General features: G+C 37.1%; 1 protein-coding gene across 13 annotated transcripts in view; it reads left to right on the forward strand.

Moving 5' to 3' along the window:
- The window catches only part of LOC126272639 (protein madd-4), a 1,706,630-nt gene that overhangs the window by 1,447,602 nt on the left and 239,637 nt on the right, over positions 1-19,391 (forward strand). For all 13 annotated transcript variants that reach the window (XM_049975622.1, XM_049975626.1, XM_049975621.1 and 10 more), the window contains 2 exons: positions 4,221-4,374; positions 7,022-7,130. In XM_049975622.1, the coding sequence (XP_049831579.1) occupies positions 4,221-4,374; positions 7,022-7,130 (263 nt within the window). The remainder of the gene's footprint in view (positions 1-4,220; positions 4,375-7,021; positions 7,131-19,391) is intronic.

Genomic DNA, 19,391 nt, shown 5'->3' on the forward strand with positions numbered 1-19,391 from the left:
ATCCCTCTCTTTCCTGAAGAGATTTCTTTCCCTGATTACTGCTCTCACACTTTCATTCATTCCACAAAAGTGTTTCCTCCTCTCTCGTCATCACATTTGTCTTTCCACAAACTTTGGTGGCTTCCTTTACCAATGTGTACCTTAGGCTGGTCCATTCTGCCTCTCCATTTTTCCTTTCATCTGTTGGTAACATGGATTTTATCCAGTTCTGATATTCAGCTCTCTTCTCTGTTTGCTGGAGTTCCCATACTTTGATTTTTGGCATTTTATTGTTCTGTACTTTTCGCACATGGAAGTTTCTTAGGTCTGCTACTAATAGACATTGATAACTGTCAAGGCTCTTGCTGGGGATTACTCTGACATCAGTTACCATTATACTCCTCTCTTCATCTTTGATGACATAATCAATTACAGCCTTTTGTAATCCATCCCAACTGTATCATGTTATCTTATGGCTCTGACTCTTCTCAAACCAACTGTTTTTCACCACCAACCCATTCCTCATACATAAGTCAAGAAGATGCTCATCTTTTATATTTCTTCTATCATATCCATGGGGTCCCACTACATTCTCATATCCTGTTCTATCTCTCTCAATCTGTGCTTTTAGGTCTCCTATAATGATCACACTCTCTTTACTAATGACTTTTTCCAAATCTTAAAAAAAACTGGTTCTTATCCTCTTGACAACATCCAGTTTGAGGTGCGTACACATGTACTAAAGTTTGTTTTCTTTCCCTAAATGAACAGTCATCTTTATTTTGCTCTCACTAATGCACTGAATGTCAGTGACTCCTTCTAGATCTTTATTCATGATGAAACTGACACCATTCCTCATCTCTCTGTTATTTCCATGCCAATACAGTGTGTACTGTTTCTTTAATTTCTTCATGCCCTTCCCTTTCCATTTTGTTTCACTCATCCCCAGTATCATTAATTTTCTCCTTTCCATAATGTCTACTAATTCTTCACATTTTCCTACATTTTCCTATGAAGTTGTTAGTCCCAATCCATGTAAGTCTTCTCCAGGATTTTTGCATTTTTGAAAGACCCTGTCTGTCATAAACAATCATCCCTGACAAGAGTCTGCTCATGCTTAATCGAGTTGATCACATTCCGAGGCTCTCATGTGCCTTGAAAGAAACTACAAATAAGCTCTTTTACTGGCTTGCTAGGTCTAATGTAATTGAGAATTTGTTTCAGTGTCAACTCTCTCAGCCTGTGATAAGCAAATATCGTGCTACAAGGCAGCAGCTGCTGGTTTTGGTCCACCCATGGTATTTTATTTTCCTGGTACCTACCATATCTGGTGAGCATTGCCCTATCCAATATCAGCAACCGGGGGAAGCGCCCGATGGGAGACCAGCAACGACTAAAGTGTTGTAAACTCTTAGTGGAAATCTTATTCAGTTCTACATACAGGGAAGTTGACTGTGATCCAAAATGCAGGCCTTATACTACTTGGCTGTAGCTCCAGCTAGCATGGGCTTTTCTCCTGTTAGAGTACAGGCTTGATATATATGTGTAAAATTCTTGTATTTGCTGATTACACTTGGTTTGGGAAGGCTCCTGCATCATGACCCTCAACAACAATTTTTTTTCCCCGGAATGTAACTATACTGACATAAAATTTTACATAAAAGCTATTTTCAAGTGGTTCCTACTAGTTCAGGGCTCTCCTTGTGAGTTAAAAGTTAAAAGACAATTAATTAAAGATTGTAAATTGAAAGACAACGTATTCCTTTTTTGTATATGTAACATAAAGCAGAGTACAGTTTCTCACAGAAATAGAGAAGTACTTTGCAAAAAATTTGATAACATTACTCCTCAAAGCACAATCACTTGTGACATAACTTCTCTTCATTAAGTAATTTTTGATACCAAACTCTGTTATGTCATTGAAAGTATCCATTACTTTTTAAGTCTACTTCAAACATTTATTTATTGTTTCTTTTCTTTGCAGATCTTCTTGTTTTGGTTCCTTTACTTCATGTATCTTATTTAGTTTCCATTTTGTCTCATTTCTGATGAGTTGTGCTGTGCTGTGGAGGCCAACTAGTTCTGTTTCAGCTTTTATAAGGGTTCTTAAGAGAAATTGGTTTCAGCCTCTGTAACAAGAAGATTCCCTGCTGACTGCAATCAAAGCATTAGAATGTACTGAAAGTTCTCTTATCAGCAACTTTACTCTCAGATGTTACTTTTAATAGAACTGTTATTGGAGTTTCATACAACAAGGCAATATAAAAATCTATGTTCATCACTACACTGAATAAGTAACCCAGTACTGTTCTTAATGTTATGGATTTGTGCAACAGGAGAGATGAGATGTGTATGTTGTATAAAGGATATGGTAATTGTAATTGTTGCAGATTGAAGGTAAATATTATAATATAATGATCAAATTAAATATTTTTGACAGCTCATTCTTCATGAATAGTATCCTATGTTGAGGGTTCTCATATTTCGAAGTAGTGACAAAGACGGCACAACCTGTCATTTTTGATTAGTGACAATATCAAACAGTCATATAATCATGTGTGTTTTAAATGTCAGAGCTTCTCAACCCCTCAGGAATGTAGGGGTTTTGGGTGGTAGTGTTCTCATTATTAAAGCCTTCAAACATATTAAAAACTTGGAAAATAAGAATTACTCAAGGGTTTTGGTATAATTAAATATGGAATGTGCAGTGTATAAAAGCAAAACAAAACATTTGTTATTATTCATTTGTTGATTTCACCAGTTAAAAGCAAAATATGATCTTCCAGCCCAGTTTATGCTTCTGGCTACACTTCAGAGCACAATTTATTCTACAAAGAGAGTTAGTGGTTATGATGTTTTCATTGTCTTTGTCAACTCCCAACCAAACTATCACTGTCCAACCTAATCTAGACCTAGGGCTATACTATTGACAAATCACCCAAGAAACCTCTCTCCCCCTCTCTCTCTCTTATGTCTTCAAAATAAAATTTTTAGTTACTGTGTTTGTCATTCCAGCTGCTGGACTTGATACACTCTCTATCTCTGTGTCTGTTTCTTTGTACAATGGTATGACTGGATAACAGAAGAACAGTTGTTTCTTGATTATGCTTCCAACTGATTCTTTGCACTCACTCAAAAATCCAAATTCACTTGATTGATGCAATTCGCTATTTATTCTATTTCACATAAGTTCATCATTTTTCCCTGAAATTTTACACAATTCTATCTTCTGTTTCTAATCCTCAATACACAATGGGATTTCCTAGATATTTGTTTGTCTATCTCCAAACTGTTGGACCTGTGCTGAAGTTTGGTAAACTGGTATGAGAGAAACATCATACAAATAAAAGTAACAAGAGATTTTCATCATCAATGGTTTAAATGGATTGGGCTTACAATTTATCAGAGTGACTGAAATGTTTTGACTGTTTGCAAAATTATTAAACTCCCATCAGTAGAGGCAATGAAGGGAAAAGTATGTAAGGAGTGAAGCTGACATTTCTGGATATGTGTAGTAAAATAAAATAAGCATAGGCCATAAAATGAGAAATATAAAATTACAAAAGAATGTAAAAAGTGACCAGTGCCAGTAAGTAAGAAAACGCGAAGTATTAGAGAAGCAGAATGCAAAATGTGGAGAATACACAGGAAGCTAAGAAATATCTTACTTATCTTACTTAATTTGATAGAGGAAATGATAGGTAATTTGACACTGAAGTTGGAACCATGAAGACTTTTCATCAACAACAATAGAATAAGGTAGTAATATAAATTAGAAAATGATGAAGATAAAGTAGTATGCCAGTGAATCAATTGAAAATTCTGTTCAGCGCTATTTTCTGTTGATTATGATAGACACCTTTGATAAATTCTCTGACATGTAAATGCTGGACAAATGGACCTTTGTTTTTTAATTGTTATGTTCTAATTCTACACGTTTTGCTAAAATTTAGTTTTTCTTGGAGTTGATAATAATAATAATAATAATAATAATAATAATAATAATAATAGTAGTAGTAGTACTGACAGCAACAAATCCACAGCTGATAAAAGTTGTGTCATACTTTCAGTCAATAGTCTCATTTTATTGACAGTTATTATGTTCTAATTTGACTTCACTACATGTATTATTTATCTCGAGTTACAAGGAGTTTTATCTAGTTTACTGACTTCTTGAAATTAAAGATATTTATCCATAACATATAATTATTTGTACCTAATATTAATCAATCATGTTTTAGTGCTCTCTAACATGTGGTGTGGGTGTTCAGACCAGAGCTGTGTGGTGTGCTGAAGGTACTGAGCCAAGTGCCCTTTGTGACCCTACAGCACGTCCACCTCCCAAACAAACATGTCTAACAGGAGTCATTTGCCCTGGACCAGAGTACCAGACAGGTTAGTGCTTACCAAACACACCATTTTGCAATTATTATTGCTCCATTTTATCATCATGGTGATTACTGCAGGTAAATAATGTTTGTGTATTTGACAATAACTACTTTTAAACTGAAAATGGGTAAGACAACAGGAGAAGTATAGTGATAAGAATGAAAATATGTAAACTAAATAATGGAAGGCATATAGGTAACAACTCACTATATAGTTTTGGCATTGAGTGGTGGGCAGGCATGTAAACAAGACTGAAAATGTTGCTACACCTTCAAACAATGTCTTTCTTAAGAAGTAAAATGTTACAAAACAGGCACACAAATATGAACTGACAGCATTGTCCTCTCCTGTGCATGACTGCAGCCCCACTGAGCCAAGACTGACAGTGCCAATACAGTGTAGTCACCCAGCCTGGAAAATGGTGCCATGAGGGTGTGTGTGTGTGTGTGTGTGTGTGTGTGTGTGTGTGTGTGTGTGTGTGCGAGTGAGAGAGAGAGAGAGAGAGAGAGAGAGAGAGAGAACATGAAACTAACTAACTAATTTCAGTTAGGCTGGTGGATTTGTAGGTGTTATTAAAAGAGGTGTATACACAGTTATGTGCAAAAGTAATAGTATGCAGACTGTGGAAAATTATAGAAGGAAATTTTTAGTATCACCATTTCTATTCCCACTAGTGGGAAGCAACTGGAGACAATAGAAGTATACTGTAAGCAATTGTAAAATCTTGGCTCAATGTCACATTTAATTTGTATCTGAGTTTTCTCTCCTCTGGTCAAGACCTTAATGAAGAGCCTTTAAGCTTGGAAGTTCTTGCAGTGCATTTATAAAAAGAAACTGTCCTCTAATTTGTGACTGTACCAAGAATTCTTTCTGTGACTAAGTGAAGCTCATTTTACTGAGTAGTGTGTTACACAGAGTCTTCATATTACTCATGACAACTCACTTATATAATTGACAAGTCTTTCTTATGTTTTGAAATTCACTGTGGATAGAAAAACAACTTCCACTACCAGTTACGCACAGTAAATTTTCTAAAAAAATTATATAGATGTTTCATCCTTTGTCATCTGTGCATAGCAAGTAGTCATCCAAATTCCTACAATTGTTTGTTTTCCAAATATGCATCAGCTTTAGCTGCCGTAAGTCTGCCATGTACTAAATGTCAGGCTTTGAGCTGATAGTCAGTTCTATATCATATTTAATCCATACATATTTTAAAAGTGGATGTATCTGTGTATGTTCCATGTCTCCTCTTAAACCACTGGCTGGATTTCAAACAAACGTGGCACACATATCATATACTGTCTGGAAAGAACCACTATGGGGTAAGAACCATCTGTCTCTCAAAGAGAGATATGGTGGTGAAAAAGAGGTGTAGCTCACAGTGCAGAAATAGCTACTAGATTTATCCAGTATTTAAGAATGAGAACACTTAACGACTTCCAGCAGACTTTGTACATAATTTAAAACTTTTGTATTACATTTTTTTCTCTGGCAGCCCCCAATAAATGACAAAAGGAAACAAGATTATCACTTACTGCAATTTCATTGTTCATACAGTAAAACTGACATATCAGGCATTGACCTTTTAATTTATTTATTTACTAATAACAGTATTTGCAATACTTTTTGCAAACATTATTCAGATATAACACCAAATGTACCTGCAGAAATATATCATTGTATGAAACATATTTCACAAGATATGACATCATAAACACTAGATGCGTTAAAAACTTGCTGGATCATGGATGACATTTTAATTTATTACTAATGCTGTTAATAACGCATTATAAGGGGAATGTCCACATAAAAAATAGGATGTACTTGCAAAATTATATCATTGTATGGCACACATTCAGGAGATATTATGTCATAAACATTGAGCTGTGTAAAATGAAACTGGAGGACAAAATTTGCTAGACATACAGGTGAAATGTGTGAACAGATACCTGTTCAATTGTTAAATATGTGCGAAATATGTGTGATGCGTGTATGAAGGCAAAACTGCGGTAAAAACTCTTAAATGCCTAAATCAATTTCAACCAATCTTGGTACACATGTCATGTGCTGTCTGGAAATAAATAGTGTGGGGGTAAGAACTGGTAACCTCATATTGGGGTGAGGATGATAACCTGGAGAGAGAAGGGAGTAGGACAGAGAGATGGATAGGAGGAAATTTACAGAGAAAGGGATGAGGAAATTGACAGATGGGGGGTGGGGGGGGGGGGTGGGGGTGGGGGGAACGAAAGTGACAGAAAAAGGGGTAGGAGGAGAGGGACAGAGAGAGTGGTAGGAGGAGAGAGACAGAGAGAGGGGGGAAGAGGAGACAGATGGGGGGGGGGGGGGGGGGTGGAAGCATTGGACAGAGGGGGGAGAAGGACATGGACAGAGAGAGGTGAAAGGTGGAAATTGAATAGTAGAATTGGAATAAATACATACCCAGGCAACACTAAGTACTCAATTAGTAACTCAATGTTTAATTATTAAATGAGAGAATATTTCCTGGTCTTGGCATTTACACCAGTTTTTCACTTATAAGCAGCTGTATTTTACTGCTAGTCAGACAAATTTATTGTTTTGACATTTCACTTTATGAACTGATGTAGTGAACTCTTTATGTTCCAATTTCCATAATGCTCTGACATTCCAGGAAAAGAAGAAGATAAAATGCCTGGAGGAGATAACAGGCACTCATTGATACAGACTTATGGTCCTTCGAGGGTACCTTCAGAAAATGAAGAAAATGCAAAGCAGCCTTCGTAAGTATGTTGCTTTTAAATGCCATGGTAGCTAATAGTGATAATTAATGTTATCTTAAATTTTAAGAACAGTTTGTGGTGAAGATGTGGTAGTTTCTGCAGCATTATTAATATCAGATAATAAGTCTTAAGTCACCCAAAAATAAAGATTTGTGTAAATACAAACAGAGTTCTGTCATGCTCACAGGTAAGTTCTAGAAAATGAGGTAGACATTTATATTTACTACTACCACTATTATTAAAGTAACAAAAATTAACAGATATCATGTTAACAAAGATAAAAGAAAGTCTGTCTCATGAAACCAGTCAAGTGAAAGTAGCTGATATTGAGAATCTCTTGATAAACGTACAGCCTCAAGAATGACAGACTGATATGTATATTATAATTTCAGAATTCTCATTGTTATAGATTTTCAGGAAGTCTCCAAGGGAGAACATCAGTTCCAGTTTAGAATTCCTTTATTGTCTCATATCTCATTTTTTGAAACAGAACTGGGATTTTTCTTCCTCACTACATTTTTGAGAAATATTGCAAGTTGTATGTAAGAAACAGCAATATTAGCATAATACAAATAGTGAAACTAAATGTCATGACAATCCAACAGTGAAAAAGCAAATGTGGTTATATAAAAAGTCTGGAACAGTAATTCTATTACAGCCAGTGAATTATAAATTTGATTGGAAAAGTTAAATACATTTATAACTAGCCAATTATTGAGACCTGATGAGAAAGTTAACTCTTGCAGGCATGATATAACTGTAGCTTCCTGGCAGTTGTGTGCCAAACTGGGTCTTGAACATTGGACCTTTATACCTGCAAGTGCTTCATGAACTGAGCTATCCAAGCATGACTCGAGTCCTGCTGCGAGAACAGGTCATGAGCCAAGCTTGGATAGCTCAGTTGGTGAAGCGTTGGCTGACAAAGGTTGCGATATCGAGTTGCAGTCCAGCACACATCTTTAATTTTCCAGGAAGTTTCAGATCAGCACACACTCAGCTACAGAGTCCCCTAGGCAGTGGCTAAGCCACATTCCCACAGTATCATTTCTGTCGGGATTGCAGTCCTGATAGAAATTCAGAAGAACTTGGGTGAAGTTTGGAAGGTAAAAGATGAGGTATGGCAGAAGTAAAGCTATGAGATCAAGTTGTGAGTTGTGCTTGGATAGCTCAGTTTGTGGAGCAGTAGCCAGCAAAAACAAATATCCCAGGTTTGACAGCTAGTCTGACACTTAATCTGCCAGGAAGTTTGAAATCACTGCACACTCCACTACAGAATGAAAATCTGTCACATTCTTGTGTTTAGAGAAAAAAATGACTTCAGTTAATGTAGCCTATTTCTTCTTCATGATAAACCTAATTTTTATGTAATTATTTACTGATTTACTGTAAGCTTGTAATATATTTGTATTTTATGTGACTCAAAAGTGACCTAAGAGTGTTGTTCAGTTGAAATTAACTAATTTTGGTGTTCACTTCTCAGGTATTTTTCAGTCATTTATAAAGAACTTTGTTCGGGGAAAAACTTACTTGGTTTGGCCATCAGTATAACTTGAGGTATAATGAGGTCCATTTGGCATTTCCTCAAGAGAATAATTGTGCACTTCATTGAAATAGCTTTGCAAGATTTGAGACAGGAGAAGACATCTGAAACAATATCTGATAGCATTTGTTTCCCATATGAGTTTCAAGGATTAAACACCAATTATAAGATGTCCTGAGTTCTGCTGTAGCTGTCTGTTATTTGAATTACAGTTTTTAATCTTTACTATTGGCTGATTTTAACTACGTGGTCATTGTTGTATGATTATATGTATGCTAATGAGAGAGCATATGCAGTCATAAATAAAAAATAAAATGGTGAAATGAAACAGTGGAAACTGCAGGTAGGAATATCAATAATGTAGGAAAACATAATTGCTGCTTACCATAAAGAAGACACACTAAGTTGTGGACAGGATTAAGTAAGACACTTACATAGAGCTTTCAGCCACAGCCTTCATCAGCAAAAGAGAAACACACACTATTCAGACAAACAAGCAAGCACACTTACTTCATGAATACATGATCGCCACCTCCAGAATGCAACAATCATGTGGGATGCAAGCAGGAATATGGACAGGGCAGGGAAAGGAAGGGATAGTAGTGTATGGATGTGGAGAGAGATGAACAATATCTGGTGGAGTGGTGCAGTGACTAGAGTGCCAACAGGCACAGCATCAGGAGGTTGTGGGGCAGGGAGGTGGGGGGGAAAAGAAGCAAAAAAAGGAGAGGAGATGGGTGAGTGTGTTGGCTGAGGGTGGTAAACAAAGAGCGTGGGAGACGAGAGTGAGGACTAGATGGGAGGACAGAGGGGGTGGAAACTTGGGTGGAGGGTGTGGGGACAGTATATTACCATAGGTTGAGGCCGGGATAATTATGGGAGCGGAGAATGTGTTGTAAGGATTACTCCTATGTGCTCAGTTCAGTAAAGCTGATGGTGGAGGGGAGGATCCAGATGGCTAGGGTACTGAAGCAATCATTGAAATCAAGCATGTTATGTTCAGCTGCATGTTGTGCCACAGGATGCTCTTGGCCACAGTATGGTGGGGGCCATTCTTCCCTGTTGACAGTTGGTTGGTACCATACCAATACAAAAGCTGTGCAATAATTGCAGCAGAGCTGGTAAATGACATGGCTGCTTCCACAGTTGGCCTGGCCCCTGATAGTGTAGGATAAACCTGTGACAAGACTGGAATAGGTAGTGCTGGGTGGGTGGATTGAGCGGTTCTTGCACCTGTGTCTTCCACAGGGATATGATCCTTGTGACAAGGGTTTGGGATTGGAAGTGGCATAGAAATGGAATAGCATGTTGTGGGGGTTGGGTGGCTGAAGAAACACCATTTTAGGAGGGGGGGAAGTATCTCAGGTAGGATGTACCTCATTCCAGGGCATAATGATTGGTAATAAAAGCCTGACAAAGCATGTGGTTCAGTTGTTCCAATCCAGGATGGTACTGGATGATGAAGGGGACACTCTTGTGTGGCTGGTTCTTGGGGGTTGTGGGAGGATTGGGGGTGTGAGGGGAAATGGCATGGGAGATCTGTTTGCAGACCAGGTCTGGGAGCTAGTGCCTGTCTGTGAAGGCCATGGTGAGACCCTGAGCATACAGAGCGAGTGAGTTATTGTCACTGCCTACATGGCATACCTAGGTGGCCATGCTGATGGGAGTGATTTTTTAGTGTGAAAGTAATGACAGCTGTTAAAATTCAGGTACATGTGTGCATGAGGTGTGCTAGCTTGTGTGTGAATGATATGTGTTTCTCTTTTGCTGATGAACTGTGGCCAAAAGCTCTGTGTAAGTGTATTGATTGTGCCTGTTTGCAGTGTTACATGTCTTCTTTATGCAAGTAGCAATCTATCTTTTCCTACATTGTAAATAAAATGGTGAGTTATGTTCAAATGATTTTTCAAACCAGTTGGCCATAGTTTGCATTCCAAAAAATAACAGGTTAGTTTAATCACTTCTATTGCCATATTAAATATTTCATTTGGCTATTCAAGGGTGTAGACTAATCTGTCACACCTTATAATTCAGTCTATAGTCAGTTCAGCAAATTGGAATGAATTTGCTCAACTGTTGGAGATTTTCTTTTACTATTTACTATTTATTATTTTTTATGGCTGTGTATGCGGTCTGCTATTGGAATATACTGGGTGTCCCTCCCAAGAGTTGTTGGGTGCATTTTCACTGTTGTTTTGGTAGATATTTTTATTTTCTACAATGTGCAGCTGGATCCAACCCAAACAAATACTGCTCACCACTTCTTTCATATGACACCCATTGTCATTGGAAAGCATCTGTTTGTTTCCCATTACAAACAAAATTATTTTTAAAGCAGAATTTTGCGTTCTCAACCACTAGAGGGGTCTCAGATTAATCTAGTGTGAAGTTTGTTTTATTGACAAGGGACGGTACTCCAGCAGTGTTTGTTTTATTGAGAAGGAACGGTACTCCTGCAGTGACAAAACTGCCCTGGCCCATATTGACTGCTACCATCATGCAGCAGCATTCCTCAGTAATGCTGGAGTTCTGGTTATCCTTTGTGTGTTAATAACTTACTGGTAAAATGAGTATCACATTAGACTAATTTGGATGGACAGTTAAAATTCCACCTAAAAATAATTTTATTTGTGATGGGAAACAAACCCAGACTTACCATCGACACTAGGTGTTGCATGAAAGAAATGATGAGCAATATTTATCTGGTCTGACTACAGCTATACACTACAAAAACAAAATTGCAAATATCTGCCAAAACACCAGAGAAAATGCACCTGACAACTGTTAGCAGAGACACCCTGTATATGATGGCAGTTGACGATGACCATGTGGTCAGTGACCAGTAATCATGAAGGAAACATTTTATTCAAATAACAGACCATCTTAGTGGAATCATGATGTCTTATCAAAAATTCCTGGAACCTGGAGTCAAAGTTCAAAATTCAATCTCTGCTCAAAATTTGAAAGAAATTATATACAAGTATTGTTTAAATTTCTTCATCTATGTATCATCCCACTGTACTGTAGATATTAGGAGCAACATTAATAGTGCAGAACAGTGCTCTAAAATTTGCATTTGGTGGAGTGTAGGTTATTTGTGAAAATTATTTTCAAAGCTAAAATACCTTGTGACTACAAGTCAGGATTAAAATAATCTATACACACTGATGAAAGAAGTCTCGTCTTGCTGAGAAACGAAAAGAATGAAATCAACCTGACAGTGTCCCAGACTCTTGGAGGGTCTCCATAAATTTATATACATATTTGATAAGATCCAGTACATAAGGCATTACATGTTGACAAATGTAGTGCAAAACACTATATCTATCTGCATATTCCATAGATGGAAATTTTACTTAGTGGTAAACTTTAACCCAGTTATTGAAGGCTTTCTGAAGCTCAAGGGAAGTAATTGTTTACAAGTATGTCTTTATCTTAAGCACTGTAACCATGCATGTGAAGAAAATGATACATATATTGTAATATGAGTAGTTTTCTTATATCTGTGACTGAAGGGTAATCTAGATAGTAAATAATAGGTTTATAAAAGTATGTGGTGAACAATAATTACTGCCATGGTCACAAGTTTAACTCAAGTGCTAACTAAACTTTATAACAATACTTTTATTAAAATATTTGACTGAACATTTTCAAAATGAAATCCACTTAAATGTACTATCAGACTTCATGCAATTGTTCCATGTCTATCCATTATTGGAAATAATTTTTTAAGTTGTCTAAATTGATGTTATTTACTGCCTTCAGAAACTTTATTTTGATCTTTAATAAGCCTATCAACAAATACTTCAGTTTAAGATTCTTTTCATTTTAGGAAATGGATATCACATGAATAAGGTTGACAAGAAACAATTCTCATTTCGTTTTGGACAAAGCTGCCTGACATTCATTGTAATGTGCACAGGAGAATTTTGGTGAACAAGTGCCATAGTGTATTAGATAATCATTTAGCACATGAAGGAATTTTTGTTCGCTTACTGTGGCATGATTAGATACAGTCACATAAAAAAAAAAGCAAGGATTATATTCACATTAGATCTCATCTGCTGTGCCATATTCAGTTTGTTGAAGCTCCCTTCCTTTGGCTTCAGCCGGCCAGTGTGGCCGAGTGGTTCTAGGCGGTACAGTCTGGAACCACGCGACCGCTATGGTCGCAGGTTCGAATCGTGCCTCGGGCATGGATGTGTGTGATGTCCTTAGGTTAGTTAGGTTTAAGTAGTTCTAAGTTCTAGGTGACTGATGGCCTCAGCAGTTAAGTCCCATAGTGCTCAGAGCCATTTGAACCATTTTTTGGCTTCATTGTTATTACCAATACCATTACCACATTGTAATGTCTTCCTTAATTTCTGACTTCTAGGTTCTGTTGGTGTCATACATTCAAACAGCTGGTTCTCTATTTCACACATGAAGAATGAATTTTACTCTGACCTATTACACCTTCCAAATTTCTGTTAAAAGCCATTGGCATAAACTCTTGGAAAATTCAGACATTGCCTCCAGTTCACCAGTTGTTGTACAATGGCCATGCTCAAATGCACCATACATTATAAGAAGCTATTTATCTGTTCTGGATATTGAATGAGGTGCCAGATGTAGATTCTACTTGATTGTGATAATTTTTTTTTCGTGTTAAAATCACTCATAAAAGTTTGCCTGCTGGAAAGCTTTATCCATGTAAATTGTTGAAGACATTGTGACTTGTTGCTACAGATTTCTCTAACAAGGAGCACCATTTGATGATGGCATATTGCTTATTGAGGTCATAATTGGAAAGCTATTGAACATTTCAGTTTAAGATGAAAAACCACAGACAAAGAAAACCACACTGAATTGAGTCATTCAGACATTTTGTTCTGTTAATCCCATAATGGGATAAGTTCTACACTAACAGTTAGAAGCATCCAGTGCAGGACAGTGCTATACAATATACTGATAATGAAACATAACTAATATTAATTAGTTACTTTGTTAATTATAGGAATTACTTTATACATATGCGAAAAAAATAGCAACTGAATTGGAGAAAGCCACTGTTCCTTGCCCAACACTATTCAGTGCTAGTTTTATCTAATACCTGAAATAAATGGTTTAGGTATCTTTACACAGAATGCTATTAGCTGTCTATATATTGGCAAAGTCAGTTTATTTAAAATTAATGTTAGTTTATTTAAAATTAAAATTAATGTTTATTTAAAATTAATTTCCACCGATGAGTCCAAATATTCTGATAAATTAGAGAAAGAATGACTAATAAAGGACTCTGTAATATAATTGGATAGACAAAAAATCTACTTACCAAGTGGTATCAGGAGAAAACACATGAGATAAAATGAAATGAGCAAGCTTTAGGGGCCAGTGATTCCTTCTTAGAGGTGTTGAAGGGGATGGAGGAGGGATGACGGAAAACAACTGCAAGGTTTGAGAAATGGGCAGAATCATGGAAAAGTCATCTAGAATCCTCTGTCCGGGAAGACTTACAGGATAGTATGAGAAGGAAAGACTGAATGTTGGGGACTGAACTGGATGAGATTTGAAATCCCAAATCTTGTCCATTGTTCTCCACAACACTCAGTCTTTCGTTCTCACCCTGTCTGGTAAGTCTCCCCTGACCTGGGATTCTGGGTAACTTTGCATCATTCTTCCCATTTCCTAAACCTCGCTAGTCCTTTTCCTTCATTCCTCTTCCTTCCCCTTCAAACCTTCTGCTAGAAGGGGGAGCCACTGGTTCCAAAAGCTTGCACATTTCACTAACTTTTATGTGTTTTCTCTTGTTGCCACTTAGCGAGTAGATTTTTCGTCCATCCAATTATATTTTAAAAATTTGATTATTTTCATTGATATAATAACGGACTCTGTCATTTTGCCTTTGAATATCTGGGGATTACTGATATCATGCCTGAAGTCTATCGCCAACTTGGCACAAGAAAATAATGTTTCATTCTGAGTTTAAATAGGGATGCATTGCTGATATAGATGTTATTTGTACTTCTGGTAATGTGGTTGTTAACTGTATTGGTTATATTATGTTCACCTTTGTTATTAACCACAAATGCCATTACAGAGTGGATGTATCTGCATGCTAGCTGAAAGACATTTCTCATTTATAAGTGAAACTGGGTGGGGAGTGGGAAGGTTCAGGTGTCCCCAGAGGGAAGGCTTTGAGTCCCCATATGGTTGTTACAGCGTTAAACAGGTTTAGAGAGACAGAGAAAAAAAACAACAATTTTATTAAGACTGATACAAAGCAAATACTATTAAAACAGTTGCCAGGATTTTAATTAATTATCATCAAATAGATATCAGTGCTTCAACAAACAACCAGACTGACTGAATAGTCAGCTGCTGGGATAAGTTTACAGAGAAGTTAGCTGAATGTCTCAGAATGAGCTGCTATTAATTACCAAAACACCTGTCATTATGCTGAAACTGCAAACAGTCTTTTTTAATTACTATTACAAAAAGGACATAATTTTTAAAGGGATGCAGGTAAGACAACAGACTCCAATAATCAGTTTCACCAAATTAAGATAGGTGATCACTTAGTGCACAGTTACAGTCAGATAAATGATGCTCTTAAGTTTAGTACAATTTCTCATATCATTAGTTATAGAAACCACCTGTCATTACATTGAAATGAGAATTTCAGATTTTTGTAAGCAGCAAACAATGATATTAAAGGAAGACAAGCAAGACAGGCCCTTTCAATAAATAACTGTACCAAATTATCTGATCATTAAGCAACCAGACACAGGTTTCTCTTTTTTTTAAATCTGTAATCACTTAATGCACTGAACAAGCTCAGCAAAATTACGTGTAGACAGCTGCCATTACTTATAAAACATCTTTTCGTATGTTGAAATGAAGTACAGATTTTTTCATAAGTAACAAACAACTATTTTTAAAAGGGCGGGGGGGGGGGGGGGGGGGGGGAGGGCAGGCAAGGCAGCAGTTGTCATAAATGGTTATAGCAAATAGTCTTGCTGCAGTGGGATTGCTCGTGCTTGAAGGTAACACAAAAACCCTCAGAAGGTGAAAGATGAGGAGGAGAGGCAAGAGACACAGGGAGTTCACTTAGCTTGGGCAGGACAGGACTGTTCTTCCGCTCCTTAAGACATAAAAGGACGGGGCCACCTCTGCTAGTGTTGAACTGGTCTAAACACCGCCAAGTAGCCATCGGCTCCAAACTGTGCTAAAAATGCCCACGATCGGAAACCACTTGGTGAGACAGACAGTGACTGCTTGTGAACCAGGTGCTTCCCCATCATCAGGCTTGACCATTGGGCCCCGCACTATCAAAAGCCTGGAGGTATTCACTGTTCCAACACAAACTCCAATTCCTCACTGACCTTACTGATGAAGAAACCTTTCCATGTTGCACTTTTATCATTATCAAAGGTGCCACTCATGAGGTCCAAAGTTAAGAGGCAAAGACGATCCTAGGGGGAGGAAATCAATTGAGTATAGAGCCCATGTGGCTCAAATACAGGGCTTGTCCTTGCATCACAGTACAATGGTTAGGGGTGATACCTTGGGTAAGAAACACAGCCTGTGTTACTAAACACAGCCTTGTGAAATTCCTTCACCACAGAAGACAAAGTACATATTCCAGAATTCGATACAAGAACAGCTGCGAACATGAACAACATATCCTTGGAGTAGTGAAGCAACTTATATCACTTAATAAAAGCTAGTTTTCTGGTCCAGACAACCATTTGCTTACTGAAAGTTCTGTACTCAAAGATTAGATAGTTACACAGGTCACACCAGTATTCAAGAAAGGTTGAAGGAGTAATCCACTAAATTACAGGCCCATATCATTAACGTCGATATGCAGCATGATTTGGGGACATATATTGTATTCAAACATTATGCGTTACCTCAAAGAGAACAGTCTATTGGCACACAGTCAACACAGATTTAGAAAACATCATTCTTGTGAAACACAACTAGCTCTTAACTCACATGCTGTGTTGAATGCTATTGACAAGGGATTTCAAATTGATTCCGTATTTGTAGATTTCCAAGAGGCTTTTGACACTGTTCCATACAAGCAATTTGTAGTGAAACTGGGTGCTTTTGGAATATCATCTCAGTTATGTGACTGGATTCATGATTTCCTTTCAGAGAGGTTACAGTTTATAGTAACTGATGGAAAGTCATCAACTAAAACAGAAGTGATTTCTGGCATTCCACAAGGTAGTATTCTAGGCACTTTGCAGTTCCTTATCTATATAAACAATTTTGGAGATAATTTGAGCAGTTGTCTTATGTTGTTTGCACGTGATGCTGCTGTTTATCAATTAGCAAAGTCATCAGAAGATTCAAAAGAATTGCAAGATATCTGTATGGTGCAAAATTTGCCAATTGACCTTAAGTAATGAAAAATGTGAGGCCGTCCACATGAGTGCTAAAAGAAATCTATTCAACTTTGATTACACGATAAATCAGTTAAATATGAAGGCTGTAAATTCAACTAAGTACCTAGGAATTACAATTCTGAACAATTTATATTGTAAGGAACACATAGAAAATATTGTGGGGAAGGCTAACCAAAAACTGTGTTTTATTGGCAGGAGACTTAGAAAATGAAACAGATCTACTAAAGAGACTGCCTACACTACACTTATCTGTCCTCTTTTAGAATACTCCTGTCTGGTGTGGAATACTTACCAGATAGTACTGACAGAGTGCATCAAGAAAGTTCATAGAAGGGCAGCATGTTTTTCATTGTCGCAACGTAGGGGAAATATGTCACTGAAATGATACAGGATTTCGGGCGGACATCATTAAAACAAAGGCATTTTTCATTTCAGTGGAATCTTCTCACGAAAGTTCGCCAACTAACTTTCTTCTCTGATTGTGAAAATATTTTTTGGCGCTGACCTACAAAGGGAGAAATCATCATCACAATAAAATAAGGGAAGTGAGAGCTCATACAGAAAGACAGAGACATTCATTTTTTTCCGTGTAGTGTACAAGATTGGAATAATTGAGAATTATTGTGAAGGTGGTTTGATGAACCATCTGCCAGGCACTTAAGTGTGATTTCAGGGTATTCATGTAGATGTAGACATAGAAAAGGTGAAATGTGGGCACCATAAACCATGGGAAAAATAATGTTTATTATTGTGGGGAATTCCTATAGATTTATTTCACTATCATCATCCGTCTTGTGTTGAGCTTCATTGTCTAATGAGAAATTGCGTACCTGGACACTGAAATGTTGTGGGAGTACAGTGTGTTTTCAATCAGCCTTTAATCTAGCCCACACCTCTCAAAGATGTGAAAATTCAACAGCATTAAGCCACACAGAATTATTATTCCTCCTTATTTATCCATATAATATAACTAGCTTGAATTTAAGGAACAGCATACTTTGTAAAGATTAACAATAAAATGAAGGTAGGTGAGGGGTTATTCATTTCAATTTGTGCAATTCAGGCAGAACAGAGGAGTGAGTAGAGTACTTGTTTGAATTATTTGACTTAATTCACTTTTCCACTCTGGCAGTAGTTCATTCACTACCTTGCCAATAAAAATGAGACCAAGTGTCAAGAAACCTAAAATATTAGATCTTAATCGTAAGCTTCCACAATTGCAAGTACATTACAGGAGAAGATATGCAGTGGCTGAGTAAATCCCCCTAATTTAAGACAGATGTTTCTGACATAAGCAGTCATCTGGTGGATGCCAGCATCTGAGGCATAGTTATTTTGCCTTTACCTGCTATTTCAGTTAAATTTTACTGTGTAGTTTTCACTGAAAAGAAAAAAACCTGCAGAATCATTCAGTGATTTGCTTTTTGCTTTTGAATTAGGAAACATTTAACACGATAGAAGTTAAATTTTATGCTCTTTAAGGTGACATCTCACCATCATTGATAACAGTTAGATATTGATTTAAAAATTTAAATGTGTTTGAACATACGTCTATGACAAGGATCGTCTAGACTATTTGACAGATATGAGTATTGAAGAAATCATTGGAAAATTCCATGACTGATTCTCATTGATCACAGAGTGAGTGTATGCAAAGCATCAGAAGCTGTAAGTCACTTATCTACTGGACTGATATGGCAACAGAAGTGGCAAAAGGAACCCAAAGTTTTAAATTTCATGTTTATAAAAAGTTATTCATGTAGGAGCGTCTTACAGACATGCCATTGTTTGACTGTCACACAAACTCCTGGATGGAGGATACAGAAATAGGTATCTCTGGCATTGAGAAACAACTGAAAGAGATGAAAACAAATCAGTCACCTGTGTGGATGAGTGTCTCTTCAGTTTTGCAGAAAGTGCTCTTCAGCATTGGCCTCTTACTTAGCTTGCATGTATCAGGAAACTTTCGCCTAGCACAAAGTCACAAATGCTTGGAAGAAACACCAGTGACTCTCGTATATAAGAAGTGTAAAAGAACATATCAGCAAAATTACAGACCAGTATTCTTAATCTCGGTTTGCTGCAGATTTATTGAGCATACCAGTATTCTAAGTTCGAATGTAGTAATTTTCCATAAGACAGAAAAACTTCTGTCCATAAATCAGCATAAATTTAGAAATCATCTCTTGAGCAAAACTCAGCTTGCTCTTTTCTCTCATGGTATCCTGTGAATCATAGATGAACAACAACAAGCATATTGCATATTCATAGCTTTCTGGAAAATGTTTGACACAGTGTCCCGCTGCAGGTCCCAGCATATGGAAT

The sequence above is a fragment of the Schistocerca gregaria genome, chromosome 5 (genome assembly GCF_023897955.1).
Source record: "Schistocerca gregaria isolate iqSchGreg1 chromosome 5, iqSchGreg1.2, whole genome shotgun sequence".
NCBI lineage: Eukaryota > Metazoa > Arthropoda > Insecta > Orthoptera > Acrididae > Schistocerca > Schistocerca gregaria.